The sequence below is a fragment of the Trematomus bernacchii genome, unplaced genomic scaffold, assembly GCF_902827165.1.
Source record: "Trematomus bernacchii unplaced genomic scaffold, fTreBer1.1, whole genome shotgun sequence".
NCBI lineage: Eukaryota > Metazoa > Chordata > Actinopteri > Perciformes > Nototheniidae > Trematomus > Trematomus bernacchii.
Window position 1 is genome coordinate 6005855 of NW_022987582.1, and position 17290 is coordinate 6023144.

A 17290-nucleotide genomic window follows, 5' to 3' on the forward strand; every position below is an offset into this window, starting at 1 on the left:
AATATATATTGTTGTATAGTAAAACATTTACAGAAAATCAATCACAAAAGCACTTTATAGGATAATTATAATCGGAATGAATTTGATATCTGACAAATCAATAGATTTCATAGAAACTGAGTCAAAATAATGCTAAAATCTGATAGTGCCATAAAGCATCAAACATAGTCTGGTTCATTGTATACCGACACTACAGGGAAGACATGGTCGTGGTGTAATGTCCTGGCACCTCAACACATTTCATAGTTAGGCTGTAAACTGATTCTACACACACCGTGCCATGTTCAACGATCCAGGAGAAATTGCCTTCCAGCGTGTTGGCACATCTGGCCAGCAGTTGCCCCCGAGCTGCCCTCTGTCTATTATGTATGCACGTAACACATTCCACACAGACATATGAATGTAAATCAGAAACACTTAAGAATGCAAATGATGGTACGAGTGCATGCATCAAAGCTACATGCTTTTGTGTTTTATCTGGAGTGAAATGCGCCACGTCCTTGTTCGTCTCATCCAGCTTTCATCTGTCCAAAGGCCGCACGATGAAGTATAAGAAGTCCTCGTGGCCGAAAGCTTCTCAGAAAGCTTTGAAATGTTGAAGTATCTTTCATAAGCAGTTAATTGATCCGAATGAACCTCTTCAGTTGTTTGTGTAGCATCGATGTTTGTCAGAAATATATTTGTAGGTTCACTGCTCATCTGTTAGGGTTGCACAGAGTGTTTTATAAGCAGGAGAGATGGCTATTTTTAACCAATGCTGCTACTTCACTCTTTTTTTTTTTCTTTGTGGAAAAACATCTCAAATGGTTCTGGGTAATAAGAGGTAAAGTGGAAAAGCAGTGGAAAACATCACTCGTTGACACAGCTGCACACCATTCTGTTTCGTAAAAATGACATGTTTCTGCTATGATGACTTATGGCTAGGCTACTTGCGAGAAAATGAAATGCAACAATATTATAATAGTGTTGACTATTGTTGGCTTTTATATCATCCGTAATGGGCATATAATGAAAAAGTGGGCAAAGGAAAGTAATAGTGCATCTACAACAGTCCGGTGATTTCAGAAAATGACATCCATTTACTGTAAAGCAGTCTTTTAAACCATGACACTTATAATGAATTAGGGTAGGAAAAGAATGTGAGGCATCATCATTAGTTCAATATATTGCCTAGCCCTATAATCAGTATAACCTGTTATAGCAAAGATTTCAACCAAGAAGGTAATACTTTCCCTAGTTCAGTGATAAGAAAACAAACACCAAGCTGAGTACAACATAACATATTCTCATTAATTACATTTTTGTCGCCTGATGTGCCTGAACTTTAAGCAATTCCCATTTGTTTTGAACTCTTTCAGGAACAACTACAGACCAAATTACTCCTATTATATCTCCTTTCGATTCCACACCTTCAGGAGTAGAATTGAAAATGTGATATTTTGAAAAGGATTGGTAAATGAGTCCATTTTGACTTCTGTTAACAGCTCTTCCACATGGGGCTGGGCTATTGAAAGTCTGATCATGCCCTTCAGTAAAACCCAGACACCTCCTCATACATTTCCAGCACAAAGAGGAAACATTCATGAATGACATCCTATGATTAATTCCTCTTGCTAGAAAGTATAACGGTATTTTTCTTAATACATGTGAGCTGTCATCTTCCTCTATTTAAACTAATCACAGAGGAGAGCACCTGTGTCTCCTTCTTCACATCCTCTACGCTAAAGGAGCCTTGTTATTAAAGCAAACGGCTGCTTCTCTCAGAGCGGGACGTGAGGCTTTCATAAGCTTTTGTTCTGGAAACACTGTGTTCACTCACATCTTTAACAGGCTCCATGATGCATTCACAAACAGCAGCATCATGATATTACAATTAGAATGGAACAGAAATGTGCATCATGAAGCGTTGATTGGGATGTGGCAGCCTTTGAGTCGTCCTGCTGCTTTCCTAATCAACTTGTCATTTTAAGTTGTATCGAGTGCCGGTGCTCAAGTGTGCCTCAATCAAGAAATCCAAAGTTTTGTGATAATTTGAATGCTTTGGAGAGGCGCTACTCAGGGTGGTTTTAATCAAGTGGCTCATCATAGTGGCAACCTGTTGAATACAGCGCAGCAGGAAGCTGAAATCACTGCATTCATACGCTGTGTCTCTCTCACAAAAAATGTTCTTATTTGTGTGTTTGAATTTGGGAAGTTGGGCTGTAGAAAGAATAAAATGGTAAATAAATAGAGCTTGATTTTACTAACCTTTAAAGGTCACCTATTATGCAAAATCCAAATGTCATGTCTTTAATACATACATATGTCTCCTCGGTGTAAAGAGATTCTGACATTTTAAAAGGAAAGCTGATCAGATTTCGGCCACAATGTTTTTTTGGGTTGTGTAACCATTAGCCAATCACCAAGGTAACCTTATCACCACCTTATCACCTGAATCTCCTTGAGAGCACCGTTGTGTTGTTTTTTTAACCAAACATCTCACAGAGGTGGGGAGGGCAGTTCAGTTGTAGACAGACAGAGGCCCCGGCTCCATGGGAACGCATACGGCAAAACGCATCGGAGTAACGCAAACGCAACCGCAAAAAACCTTCCGCCCACACGCAATATACACCGGATTGTGTCAAGCTACACGAGACAGCTCCGTTTACATCCAACCACTGGAAAAGCTGCAGTACATATGCCGAACCTGTACGTGGCGCTGTAACTTCCTCCACAAAAGCAGCAACTTCCTCCACAAAAGCAGCGAAGAAGAATGGTTGTCATGGCTGCACTTCTGTTTATTCTCCTTGGTGGGGGCCGACGGAACCGGGCAGAGTTTTTCGCCGGTCAACGTGTGTTAAAGTTTAAATCTTCCGGACAAAATTATAAAAGTGCCGGTCAAAGGTCTTCATTGTTATTTATTGAGCTTTAAAACAAATGAATAACGACGATATAATGATATATAATCATAAAATACACGGAGCCTGTCTCTTTTTCCTCTCTTCTCACAGCGTCAGTGTCTGTCTCATGCAGCAGCTGATCCTGTAATGAGTGACCCGACAGTAAAAATGAACATATTTATAACTAGTTTAGGTAGTTTGAGAGGTAATTAAAATAGCTAAGGGTGATGATCTGACTTGAAGTGTGTGTTTTGCTCCCGCTGCATCACAGCGGGAGGAGCTGCGTGTCTCCGTCCTGTCAGATTAGACTTCACTCGCGTTTATGTCCATATCGAGATAAAGATAAATAATCTGAATTCAGTGTGCAGTGTACTTTTGCGGGGGTGAGCAGCAGAGGCGGGGAGAGGCGGGGCTATTGCGTCGTCATTATCAGAAACGGATGACCGTATAGGCGACCACACGGCCCCGTTGGACCCCCCAGAGCGCTCCGTTCCCAGATCTATCCACCTTTGGACCCGTTGTCGTTTGCAGGGTCTGTTTCTAAGTTTCCGTTACGGCGTCGTCGAGCTTAAAGGGCTATACGCATGAGAAATATGCGGATTCAACCCGTTTTCGTTCCCGTGGAGCCTAGGCCAGAGAATCAGCACTTTTGGAACAGGGCTGAAACAGAGGGGATTATGGGATGCTACAATGCATGATCTGTTTGGTATTTCAGCAACACTTCAGAGACATGTTTTGTATATATCTAAGACCTATAATATATTGTTGAAAAAGAGTATAATAGGGGACCTTTAATTTAAATTGAACAACTATAACATTTATTTTTATTATTTACAATAGCGTACTATAAAACCCCATAATAGAGCATTTCTTATTGTTTTATTTGAGACATTTCGTTGTTACTATTCAGACACATGGGTTTTAATTCTACCTGCCGTGTTTGATCATTAGTAGTTCAATAATTAGGAACAAAGCATTGTATGTTTTCTACCACTGCTGCTCTCTAATGACAGATTCATGTGCTAACCCTAAACGTATCCAGCATATAGATTATAAAACACTTCAAAGAAATCTCCCAGTGTTTAATAGCTTGCATTTTTCAGCTCAAAAATCAACTATATGGATGCTGATACATCTGATAAATGCTGCTCTGAGCCTCAAGGGAATATAAGGAACTATTTTTCAAACCTTATCTTCAACCAAGCACATTATTCACTTCAATACTGTCACTCTTTCTTTGACTTGGTCTGAATACATTTGGTACAAAGAAATCACAAGACAAATTCCCCAGGCTCTTACTGAAGCATTAAGTGATGTATAAACTGCTACATGTACGACATGCAGAGGTGGGAGAAGTACTCAGATCTTAAAAGTAGAAGTACCAGAGGGTAGTGTTGGGGAATAATTTGACACAGTTCATCGTTTTCTCCTTTCACTGTCTCTTTTCCCATGGCATAGGTCTACGGCCTTGGGTATTGCTGCTATCTCTCTTAAAGGTCCCCTATTATACTGTTTCTCATCAATATATTATAGGTCCCAGATATATACAAAACATGTCTCTGAAGTGTTTGGCTCCAAATACCAAACAGATCATTGTAGCATGCCATAAACCCCTCAGCCCTGTTTCAAACGTTTTATATAGATTGATCAGGACAAAAAGAGAGAGAATCTTCTTTCCTGAAGCTTTCAGAATCTCTTTACACAGAGGGGAAACATGTTTATGTATAAAAGACACGAAAAAGTGGATTTTGCACAATAGGTGACCTTTAAGGAGGGGCAGCTTGGGCGCATTGTTGATGCCAGTTTATGACCGACCACAAGTTGCCATGAGATAGTTTATGTTAAGTGACATCTAGAGGCCCTTCTTTTCTGGAACGTAGGTTCCCTGGCGCACATTCTTTTCTATGGACGACGGCTCTAGGTAGATTCTGGGTCCATATTTGTTTAGTCTCGCTGATGAGGAATGTTGATTATTACGATCTGAACTATAAACCTCGAACTGCAGAAGAGATCTTCAGAATTGGTTTGGCAACCGCTGTGACACCTCGTGGCGGCAGCACATGTCTTGTGAATTCTCCGGCCGAAGCTCCAAATAAACCATCAGTGTTTGCCATCAAAGCTCCTACTCTCCTCGTGTCTCTCTGAGTTTCGTCTCCATTGCTTCAGAAGTTTCCATCACAGGTAGGAATACTCCGTAACAAGTAAAAGTACAACATTATTAGCATCAAAATATACTTAAAGTACCAAAATTAAAAGTACTCATTATTCAAGACAAATATATATTATATATTTTGATTATAATTATTGATGCATTAAAGTGTTATCAAAGCTGGTAAAGGTGCAGCTAGTTTTAATGACTTTGTATACGGCAGGGTAGCTTGTGAATTTACTGCAGGTGTAACTAAAGTCTGATTTAACGGTTGATTATATTTCACATAATTAATCAAAATCTGCAAAGTAACTAAAGATATTAGATACATGTAGTGGATTAAATGTACACGATTTACCTCTGAATTGTAGTGGGGTACAGTACTTGAGTAAATTCACTAAGTTACTTCCCACCTCTGACTATATGTTTGAAGTGAAATGTTGCATGCATTTTGGTGAGTGTGTGCACCTGAAGCCAAACAGTGTTATCAGCGAATGAGTACCTCTCTTGCTTCTAAGCTGTGGTACTCCATCGCCTGCGGCCCACATAATGACTGTAGATTGCCTTGATAAATTGGACTCCTCGTCCAGCAGGATAAGGGCTTCTCGTGAGACTCGAGGACTAACAGCTGTGCAGGGGCTCGAAGGGCCAATCTCTTGATCTGATGCATGGTTTAATAACAGTAACATTGACAAGTTGACAACATGTATCAATCTCCAATGACTATCACCTCTGCGTGTGACTCATTCCTTTAATGGACTTCTCTCGTAATTTTCTTCATTCGTGCCATATTGATTCTGTGCTAATTACCTACAGATGTCCACGCTAAGAATGAGGATGGAGAGAATTATATAAATTACTTTATGGTTGACAGCTGAGCTAAAAACAAAATAATGTTTCTCTTGAGGGAGGGAGCTGGAACAGAAGGTTGGGTCCTGTGAAATAATTGTGTTAGCCAAGGGGGGTCTGTCATTTTAATTTAGCTTTTATGTTTTTACTCTTAAAGCCTAAGTGTACATACTATATCAGCTTGGTCGCATCAGAAAGACAGTTTTACCGGTGGTACATAATGGTGCATCAGGGTTTCTTCAATCAATCACATTTCATTTAGACAGCCCAATATCACAAATTACACTTCGCCTCAGGGGGCTTTACAATCCTAGCAGGATACAACTGCCTCTAACCTAAAACCGTAGCAGACAAGGGGAATTGAACGAGTATCCCACTCCTTGAACATTGCAGTTCTGTTGTCTCCCGGTGGACTATTAAAAAAATGTCCATCCATCCTGTGAGGACATTTTGAGATATTAGCTGCAATGGAGCCATAACAGGATTGTATACGACAACATCAGGCATGACATCGACAATTTCAGTTAACCTGGGTGAATATGAATGATTATATCATATAAATATGGTCCTTTTAAAATAAGACAAAATAAGATTATAATTTATCTGATATTTGAGACAGATACGACTTCTCAAAAGGTGTCTTACTTCTGGTTTTTATCTCTTTTTGGCATGGCATTTTTAATTGGTATTGTATGTGTGATTAACACATTGACCCTGATGCACTTAAAGCACTGTTTAGTTGTGTGGCTGCACTGCCACACATAGCGGTCCCTTATGTTTGGTATGTCAGTAAAGAGGACATTTCTCAAGGCTAACAGCACTCCTTGTTTCTCCAGATGGTTTAGGGAGCTGGTCCAATGGATACACACTGAAGGTTTCGTAGCAACAACATGGTTTTAATAAAAACGGAGAAAACCTGGGGCCCAATTATAAGGCACCTGACTCTCCTGTTTGCTGCCGTCCCTACTGCAAGAGAGCACATTTTGCTATTCTTAGCCAATAATAACCTTACTGTGTCTAGTCTAGTCTGGATTTGTGTAGTCTTTCTTATTTTGTTTCGGTTTATTTTTGCACATTCTTCCCAGGACCTGTTAACAGGCTTGATGTGTACAATCAGTTGAGTTTTCTTTTAATGTGTACATTGTTGTGCACATGTTTCATCAATATTCATCAATTCATATTAAGATTTACACTGGGATTCACAAACTGGTTAAACCAATTAAAGTGTAAGTCAAGGGTTAAAGAAAACACAACATGTCACACAGTCCCCATGACTCAGCTGGCAGATGGCACCCAGTTTGAATTCCTGTCTCTGCTCCTCAGAAGGGAATACCAGAGTAGTTGCTGCCTTTTATAACCTCCAGTCAAACTGCTTCAAGCTTTTTGCACCTCAGGCAACCAGGAGGTCTGATTATCTGTGTTACAGCAACCGTCTGTCACACACAGCAGCAGGGCTTGATTGGCAAACCCAGTACCAGAATATCTGCATTACCTTCATCTCTGTATCTTATTCCTTTTGGGTGCCTTTGAGTTTTGGGTTATTTGACTCAGCAACAACAGTTTGTGCACCGACAGCCAGGATGTTGTGATGTGTGGAAAGCCTTGGTTACATGATGTAGGTGTCTGTTGTTGGGACGCCAAAGATTTAATTATTTTGTGTCATCATTTAGCTTAGACCACAATTTTATCCAAGAGGATATGTTCCATCACGGCAAGAAACAAATCCGATCCCTCTCTCTCATTTACAGCAGATCTCATCAGAACGTCTTCTGCACAGACAAATAAGCAGGAGAAGTCACATAATATCCAGTCATCCAGAAAGCAGAAAACAAACTGCTGGAAGCTTTGAGTTTATGATGCTGCATTGCATCACTGAGAGCTGTTATGAAAGCTTCAGTGAGATTCCCTTTGTTCTCATTTCCATTTGTTAATTTGCTCGAGTGCACGAGCAACAACAAGTCAGGGTCAGTGGATGAGAGCATTTAATCATAATGTGTCGCTCTCAAACTAGACTACAGTATCTCTGCGAACTGTACATGTTTTAAAGCCTTTTGCATCATGCAAATTGAAGCCCTCAGAGAAAAACAAAAGACAGGTAAAACAGTCAAAAATGTCGGTGTCAAAGCAAAGATCACAGGTACACTTGAGTTCTCTCCGCTGCATAAAGCGAAATGCAGGAAATCTGCAATGTCACAGTGATGTTGAGTCTCCTGCTGGGAGCGCTATGATGTCTCTATGAGGAGCTTCTTATAACATCTCTGTTTCTGAGTGAAGTCTGTCAACATCCACAGGAGTCTGAAAGAGAAATGAGCATGATTGATGCCTTCTTATCAAGTTTTCTTTTCTCTGAAACTTCTTTCAGCACAGTAATTTCAGCCAATTAATGTGTGTAAAGTCAAATGAAAGACCAGTTGAACGTGTGAACCAGACACCATCATGGGAAAAATGCACAATAATGTGTTTTTTTTTAACACATCCTCTTAGGCTTCACTGGCATGTGTCATTTCAGTGTTAACTGCCTCCCAAGTACCGCTCAGAAGGTATTGCCAAATTAAGTTTAGCACTTTAGTTTGACCCTTGCTATCAACAGGACACATTCCACATCCAATTAGAATTATAGATTTTTATGGGAAAATGCGTGTATTTTATTTCCGCATTTTTATGAATATACAAAAACTGTGCTGAAGGTTGTAAGGTGAATATGTGAATATGTGACATTCAGGGATTTTAACAAAAGTGAAAAGGTTAATGTTGTTGAAATTCTTTGTATTTGATTTGTCAGAAACAAAAGTGAATTGATCTTACGAAAGGCCGATATATCTTATTTCTATAGAGCTCCATTGCTTTCCAAAAATGAGCCACACTGTAGGGTGGCATGTTCCTACATTATGATAACATTGGCACTGATGTTTATATTCCACATACCCTGTCCTGCTGATGTCATTACTAGCTAGATAACTAAACCTGCTGCTGCAAATAGTAAAAGTATTAAATTGTGGAAGCTAAAAAGGGATTTAGAGACAGATGAATTGATGTTGTGGGTCTTTCAAATAATTTGTGGACAATAACAAAATATATCAACATCTTTTAATTGTTACATTGTAAACATAATTAATTCTACAATTCATCTGGTGACCAGAAACTCCAGAAATCCCTGTTTTATTTCATAGTTTGCTTTCCTTTACACAGTTATAATGTGTCACATTTGTTCCTGTGCCACATCTGTATCATCCTGATCTCTAATCCCTTCCAGATTGTACCAACAACTCACTCGTAACTCCCACGAGGCCTCACTGGCATTTACACAGAGTATAAATGTAAATAACACCTGTAATAACAACCACAGAAAACAAACATTGGATTAAAACTGAAAGGTATTTAGAACAACAAATCAACAGAGAAGCACTCTCAGGATACAACTCAAGCTATTCCATTACACTTATACAATACGGTACTTTATAAACTGTATCTGCTGAAACACAGAGTGTGAAAACATTTAAATATCAAATATTCTCATTATCCTCAAATATTCTAATATTTCTCATCAAAACAGTTCACTTTTTACAAAAAGAACATAATGCGTAATAAGGCATTACGGTACATATTTTAAATCAGCCAAACATATTGTTGATCACGCCGCAGAAAACATTGACAATGCTCTTCCTACAGCGACAGAGATATATTTAACAAAATATATTGTTTGAACATTTCCAATGCTGCTTACATTTATAGCACTTAGTGTAAATACATCAACATTTTACATATTAGTTACAAGTGAAGCTTACTGGCACAACAGCTTGACAGCACAATGACACAAAAACTCACATTATGACTTAATATGCTGTTGCAGAACAATCTTATCTTTACACTTGATATACAGTTGCCTTTTTTACAAACCGCATGGCAAGATGAGAGGCATCGGTGTGACTGTTCTTTCAAAATGTGCAAAAAAAGTATTCTCAACACCACAATATCCTCCTGCAAGTGTCCAAAGATCCTCCGTATGCCATTAACTGTCATATGTGTAGCAAGCTTCTTGTTCCTTGCTAATGTGTTTGGTCCGTTTTGGTCCACGTTGTCACAAGTTCAACACATTTATAGTTGTTTTTTGGTTTGGCACATCTTAACTCTCCTGTCATTTCAGATCCTGCCTTCCTCCAGGCTCTTGCAATCAGCTCACTCCCCTCACCTGGTCTCCCCAGCCCTTCCCCTCACCTGCTACTCATTCCCTCATTAACTCCACAGTATATATACCACCTCACTCTCACTTGTCCTCTGCCAGATTGTCTTGTGTATTTTGCCAAGCTCTCCAGCGTTTCAATATCTTTTGCCTAGTTATCTGTCCTGCCCGGTTTTGGCCCTGCCTGTTATCGGACCTCGAGCTTCCCGCCTGCCCCCCGATTGGATTTGTTTGCCTGTCTGACGCATCGCCTGGTTCTGAGCCCTGTTCTGCCTGCCCCTTCTTGGATTTGTTTGCCTGACTGCTGGATTTCCTGGTTTTTACCCTGCCTGTCCCTGACCCGAATAAACGGAACATTCTGAACACTGGTTGTATCTGTGTCGTGCTATTGGGTTCTAATCTGTACCTGTGAGCGTGACACACGTTCCCCTTCAGCTCCTCAGCTGACTGTCAGATGAATGTGTTTTGTTGTACAAAAGAAACCAAAGCAGCCTGACTGCCAGAGGAGTGGAAACAAGTCAAGTCAGCTGAACGTAGGCTTGAAGCGTCAGTCATCTCTGCTCAATCATCAAGGCTGTGTTTTCATGGTATAACATGTGTAGGATGGAACACGTGTTCCTCTGTAGTCTTTGATTAATAATGTGGCCTTCCTCTGTAATTATCTCTACTCTGAATATCACAGCAAGAAGCATGAAATTGGATGCATCCTTTATTTAAATGTTAAGGAGACAAAGAAAATGTTGTCTCAGCTAAGCGTTAATATTTTTGAATTCTTATTACCTTCCCAACGAGGTTGAGTATCAATAGTATTACCAGTGTAAATATACAGTACAGTGAGACAGTTTTAGCATTGTGACACATTTATCCTTGGATTGGTTCTGTAGTCCTTTGGGCGTGAAATAAAACCTCACTTAGTTTTAATTGAACTTTAAAGTGACTATTTGTCATGTAAAAGCACTATTAGGAAATACTTCTTCGACTTTAGGCTTCCATTGCGCTGTAGAGGCTTTCAGCTTGTTTTTTTTGTTTCCTTTCAGTCTCACTGCTGCCGTAGTGTTTTTTCAGCATGAAGTCTGTACTGTACACAACACTTAACAGCTGACGCAGTGAGCTGGTGAACTCAGTGAAGCAGTTGGCAGAGCCTGATGTTTTCCTCTGGAGTTGGCGGCTACAACAGCTAAAACAAGAGTGAAACTTCCACTTACATTTGTCAAGTTGTGTGAAACAGAACTTAACTGAATCATGTGGCTCTGTAACTGCTGGATGTGTAAATAGACATTTGTCAAAGTTTACAGCTATTTCCTCTACCCAGCTATGGCCACAAAAAGGTTACATTTAGTTTAATTTGAAGGTGTCACTAAATGACTTGTAGTCCCTTATAGATGGTACCCCAAAATTCAGGGATGGAAATTCGTTTGACAAGTTAGCATAAATCATCATCACTGGTAATATTTAGATGAAGGTGACAGCAGACAGCAATATATTCCCTGTTGACTGTCTGCCAGCGTTGCACTGCTAATGTTACGGGGAAATTCAGAGTCAGTCTGGCCTTCATCGGGGGAATAAATGATCTGTTGGATTGAGGTCACGTGACCAACTCAGCCAATCATACACCAGCCTCTGTTTGGCCATAAAAAGACTCCTCCTGTGGCCTTGTCTGCGTGTTTAGGTTCTATCTCCTTCCTGATAATCGGATCATTTTGGAAATGTGTCCTACATTGTTCACCTAATATGGATGTGAACAAACAGTCTAAAAGCTTAGAGTGTAGAACCAAAAAAAAGCAAAAGCATAATATATGGTCAACATAACATATATGGTTATACATTTTGTGTCCATTTCCTTATGCACAGGCACCCAGGTATATTTTTGATAATTGTAAACCACAATCCTGAGTCGTGTCTCAGGAGTGTCATCATATGAGACCAAAAACACAATCCATCATTTACATTATGGTGCTCAAACGGCCACGTCTGTGGTCTCAGACTCCTGTGGTGGTGACCTCAGTCTGGAGGTCTTCCTGAACTGATCTCCCCCCGCACTGATCCATGCCTAGTCAGGCCGGCGGTCTCTGTGTCGTCGCAGGAGCACAAACAGACACGGGCTCCCTGGTGCTGTTGCGCGCCCTGGAGAAACTGCTCTGCTCCAGTCGGGAGCGAAAGGGCAGGCAGAAATCCCTGAAGCACCTTTTAAAATTCTCGTCCAGGAAGGCGTAAAGCACAGGGTTGAGACTGCTGTTGGTGTAGCCCAGCGCGATGCACAGGTGCCAGCAGGCAATCACCCACAGGTTTGTGTTGTCAGTTTTCACCATGGTCTTGACAATGATGAAGAGCTGGATGGGAGTCCAGCAGATGATGAAGGCTGCCACGACCACCAGGACCATGCGGGTGATCCGCCGCATGGTCCTGTCCTTCTCCTTGGAGCCGGAGAGCAGACGGACGCTCTTGAGCCGCAGGATCATCAGACCGTAGCAGATGGTGATGACAAGGACGGGGACCACGAAGGCGAAGATAAACACGCAGATCTTCAGCACCGTCTCCCAGTACCAGTCAGGATTGGGGAATCTGAGTTCGCAGACAGTGTTTCCTGAGGAGTTTAAACAATTAGAGGTTTAACAGAGGGCCATGTGAAAAGGCCAATTCAAGTTAATAACCCAGCTCAAATGTTCTTTTTTACGACCTGATTACTCGCCGAAATAAGGAGATAAATAACGTGTGCACAAAGGTGTAATGTTCAGCATTTAGCAGCTAAGGAGCCTGATGTTTTCCTCAGGACCTGGCGGCTACTACAACAAAAAAAGAGTGAAACTTCCACCTACATTTGTCAAGTAGCGGGAAACAGAACTTAACGGTCCCCTATTATACTATTTTTCATCAATATATTATAGTTCTCCGTTTTATACAAAACATGTCTCTGAAGTGTTTGGCTCCAAATACCAAACAGATCACCCACTGCAGCATCCCATAAACCCCTCTGTTTCAGCCCTGTTTCAAAAGTGCTGATTCTCTGCCTGTTACTTTAGATGAAAATAAGGTGCCACTCCTTTTATGCTCTTAACCTTAACCTTTTATTTTTATTTTTTTATATTACCATATTCTATTCAATATGCTCCTTTAGATATCTTTTTATTTTTGTATTTGTTTTATTTTCTCCTTATAGCTTTGTGAAGCACCTTGAGATGACGTTGTTAAAGTGTGCTATAAATCCAATGTATTATTATTATTACTCCCAACGCCCCTCTGCGAGATATTTGGTTAAAAAAACACAATGGTGCTCGAGGAGTTACCTTGGTTGGTTATTGGCTAATGGTTACACAACCCAAAAAAACTTTAAGACATCATAAATCACAAAATCTGATCAGCTCATTTTCAGACAGGTTTTTATATAATGCCCCTTTCACACCAATGCGGTTCCCGTTCTAGCTCTGTGCTTGCGCTCTTCTGGTTCGGAACCGGTTTTTATTTTCAGCCCCCGTTTTGTTCATACCGCCCAGAGCCCGAGTGGTGCTGTGTCATTGCGTCATCGTTTGCGCCATGACGTGAGCGTTTCCGTGCCTGCTTCATAAAGCCAAACCGCGCGGAAACCCCTCACATCAACAACAACAACAATGGCCGATTGTATTGAAGCGCTGCTCGTTTTGCTTTGTCGAAACCAAATGGAAATAACCGGACGACTTCACCACAAACTTTCCATTCGTCACAAGCGACGTTCAAATGTTCTTTGGCAGGGTCTAGCAAGTCATAATGTGGACTTGTTTTCGGACGACCGCTGCCACTCCGTCCGAGGTCTCACTTTTGGTCCCGATAATTCTTCTTAACTTTTTTCAGTTTGTTACAAATCTGGTCCACGGTTTAAAGGGGACCTATCATGCAAAATGCACTTTTGTACATCTTTTATACATGAATATGTGTCCCCGGTGTTCCAGGGAACTCACCAAGTGTCAGAACACACAACCCTCTCTATTTTCCTCCATACCCAAATCTCTAAAAACGGGGCTGCAACGGATCTGATACAGACTGATCCAGATTTGAAAATTTCTCTGACGTCAGGACGGAGGAGCTGACCTATCAGGGGAATGAGAGGTTGCCGTGGCATGGTAACAGCATGGTAACACGACGCTCGTAACTCGGCCCCCTCCTTTGCAGGGGGGCGTGGTCAGCTCATGCAAAGACAGGGTGGAGGAGAGCAAAATAGAGCGAAATGAGGCATGGCTAAAATGCATGATCTGTTTGGTATTTTGAAAAAGAAAACGTATAAATATACCTTTATATAGGTATGGCCCTACAATATATTATTCAAATATAGCATGATAGGTCCACTTTAAGTTTGGGGTTTTCCATCACTGTGTACAAACTGGACAAAACGTGGGCTTTCTGTTGTTGTTCAGGAGGTTGATCCCGCTCCTGCCCCTGCCCCCGCCTCCGACGTAAGCGTGACGTATGCGGTTCTTGCTTCTAGACCGAATTCTTTGGAGCTTGGTAAGAACTGGTTTTCGGGGAAAAGAGCCGGCTCCGCTGCGGTGTGAACAAGAAAAAACAGTGCTTATCAGGCTCTAGCTCCGAACCGGCCCTGGAACCGCGTTGGTGTGAAAGGGGCATATGGATCAGGACAAAAAGAGAGCGAATTTTTTTTCCTGAAACTTTCAGAATCCCTTAATGCAGAGACACATATTGATGTATAAAAGACATGAAAAAGTGGATTTTGCACAATAGGTGACCTTTAAAGTGAATCATAATGTTGCACTGTAACAGCTGGATGTGTAAATAGGTGTTTGAAAAGGTTTACAGCTGTTTCCTCAGCCCAGCTGTGGCCAAAGTAATTTTACTAAATGTGGAAATGTTCTTCTTAATGAGTAAAAAATCTCTCACCTTCAAGTTTCATCCTGGTAACAGCCATGACCATCACAGGCACTCCAACAGCAGAGGAGAGGATCCAGATGCAGACGTTGATGAGCTTGGCTTTGGCAGGCGTGCGGAAGTCCAGGGCCCTCACGGGATGACAGACGGCGATGTAGCGGTCCACGCTCATCATGGTGAGCGTGAAGATGCTGGTGAACATGTTGTAGTAGTCGATGGCGATCACCACTTTACACAACACCTCCCCAAAGGGCCACGTGCCCATCAGGTACTTGGCGCTCTGGAAGGGGAGGGTACTGGTGGCGAGGGCGTCGGCGAGAGCCAAGTTGAAGATGTAGATGTTGGTGGCGGTCTTCATCTTGGTATACCTGGATGGTTGAAAGAAGCATGTGGTACGTGTTACTGATTCTGACTCAGAGTCCACGGGAAATGTTGTTTTTTTTCCAAGGTTTGTCTGCTGCTGTTTCTGGATGACTCACGACTTCCATCAAGGTTAGAAACCAGTTTATTGTTTGATCTAATCCATTTCCTCTCTCAAACCAATGATCTCCTATTTCCACTCAAATAACAAATAAAGATGCTTAATGTTTTACAGGGAACAACCCTAAATGCATGAGATCCAAAGTGTCTGTAAGCCTCCATTAAAATGCACTTCTACGGCAAGTAATGAGTCCTTGCCTGCTGAGAAATCTTCATTTTAAATGTTCAGATTCAAAGTGTGGAAAGTGTGTTTCTTTTCTTTAACCAGTGGCCAATTAGATATGAATTCATCCACATGAGTCCACAATATGACAGTAGTTGGTCATATTTAATTAAATGGAGCAACAAGCTCTAAGGATGAGGGAAGACAAAGGCATGTCTTCCCTTTTATCTTACTCTCCCATGTAAAGAGATGTATCACAACATACAGGCTGACGTTAATTGCTTTACCAAGGAGAGTGGGCCGGATGTTGTTTGTATTCTCTGTTTCTCTCATTATTCTGAATTGTAAAACAGTACAGAAACTCATATATTTTATCTTCAACACAGTGAGCAGTTAAGTGAGATGATTGATTGACAGTGGAGGTCGGACCATCACTCCATTGCAATCTCATTTAAGCTGCATTAGTTCAGCAACAAATCAACATGACATGAATCCTGGGAATCTTGAGAACATGAATCAGTGCCGCAGTCGTCGCTGTGCAGGTCAGGGTTCAACATGCAGCCTAATTTCCATGGCGATTAACTACCTGCTTACAACATCAATCCTGACAGGAGTCATTTGTACAATCAAGTAATTTCAACGCAAAACTGTAGCTCACCCCTCAACCCCCCTTCCTATTTAGTGTAGGAGTCTGTGTGTGTGTGTGTGTGTGTGTGTGTGTGTGTGTGTGTGTGTGTGTGTGTGTGTGTGTGTGTGTGTGTGTGTGTGTGTGTGTGTGTGTGTGTGTGTGTGTGTGTGTGTGTGTTAGAGCTGTAATCTTCCACTAAATCACGAATACCCCATTATTTCCTCTCCCCCTTGAATGTTTTTTGTGTGTTTTACTAAATAGTTTCTGGCTCTTTGTTCAATCATTTATTTCTTACCTGACCACCCCGTACATCACTAGCACGTTTCCCAGCAGTCCTACCACACAGATGACAGAGTAGAGAGCCGTGATACAGACGGCGATGACTGCAGCCCTGCTGTTGGTCTCGTTGCTGTACGAGTGAACGCGCAGAGGATCCTCTGTTACCGTCACATTGAAAGGAGTTATGGAGACTGAGTCGTTAAAACCACCAAAAGCATAGTAGGGAAGTAGATCCATGTTAAGGTTTCAGGCAAGAATCTGGCGCATGGAGAAGTCAGAGGTATCCAAAGCAGGTGCGCAAGAAAACTGGACGACAAATTAGTAACGAGACGCCCGAAGGAGGTCTATCTCCCTCCCTCTCTCATTCACTCTCCCTCTCTCTGTGTCTCTCTGTGTCTCTCTCTCTCTCTCTCTCTCTCTCTCTCTCTCTCTCTCTCTCTCTCTCTCTCTCTCTCTCTCTCTCTCTCTCTCTCTCTCTCTCTCTGTGCGTCTCTCTTTGCCAAAGCGCACACAAAACAAGATGTGTTATCCAACCCATTTCTTACTCTCTCTAAATGGATTCCATTTGTCAAAGTGCTTTATTTAGATAAACCATATAACCAATGCTTCCTCTCATTCATTTTTGGACTTCTACTTATTGTTTTTTTATCCCAAATAACTTATTCTTGTTGTACATGCCATCCCATAGCCGTCTGATATCAAGGATATGGAATAAATACTCAAATGGCTTGCCATAAGTGGCACTAGCACAGTCAGAGGGCCACTAGTTCATCAAAAAGCTTACATGTTGGTACTTTGGAGCTACTAGTGCTGCTCCTGGCGTCACTAG

The 17290-nt window shown here is 41.4% G+C and overlaps 1 protein-coding gene across 2 annotated transcripts; it reads right to left on the reverse strand.

Annotated features, from left to right (window-relative positions):
* Positions 1-12056: 12056 nt before the first annotated feature.
* On the reverse strand, positions 12057-16722 carry oprd1b (opioid receptor, delta 1b). 2 transcript variants are annotated; one of them, XM_034127693.1, is made up of 4 exons: positions 16478-16624; positions 16141-16143; positions 14924-15279; positions 12057-12641 (listed from the first exon to the last, which is right to left on the reverse strand). In XM_034127693.1, the coding sequence occupies exons 1-4, from the start codon at positions 16492-16494 to the stop codon at positions 12112-12114; spliced, it is 906 nt and encodes a 301-aa protein (XP_033983584.1). In that variant the 5' UTR covers positions 16495-16624; the 3' UTR covers positions 12057-12111. The 2 variants fall into 2 exon arrangements, with proteins under 2 accessions (XP_033983584.1, XP_033983583.1); XM_034127692.1 differs by lacking the exon at positions 16141-16143 and having other exon boundaries at positions 16478-16722.
* Between the last annotated feature and the right edge of the window lie 568 nt (positions 16723-17290).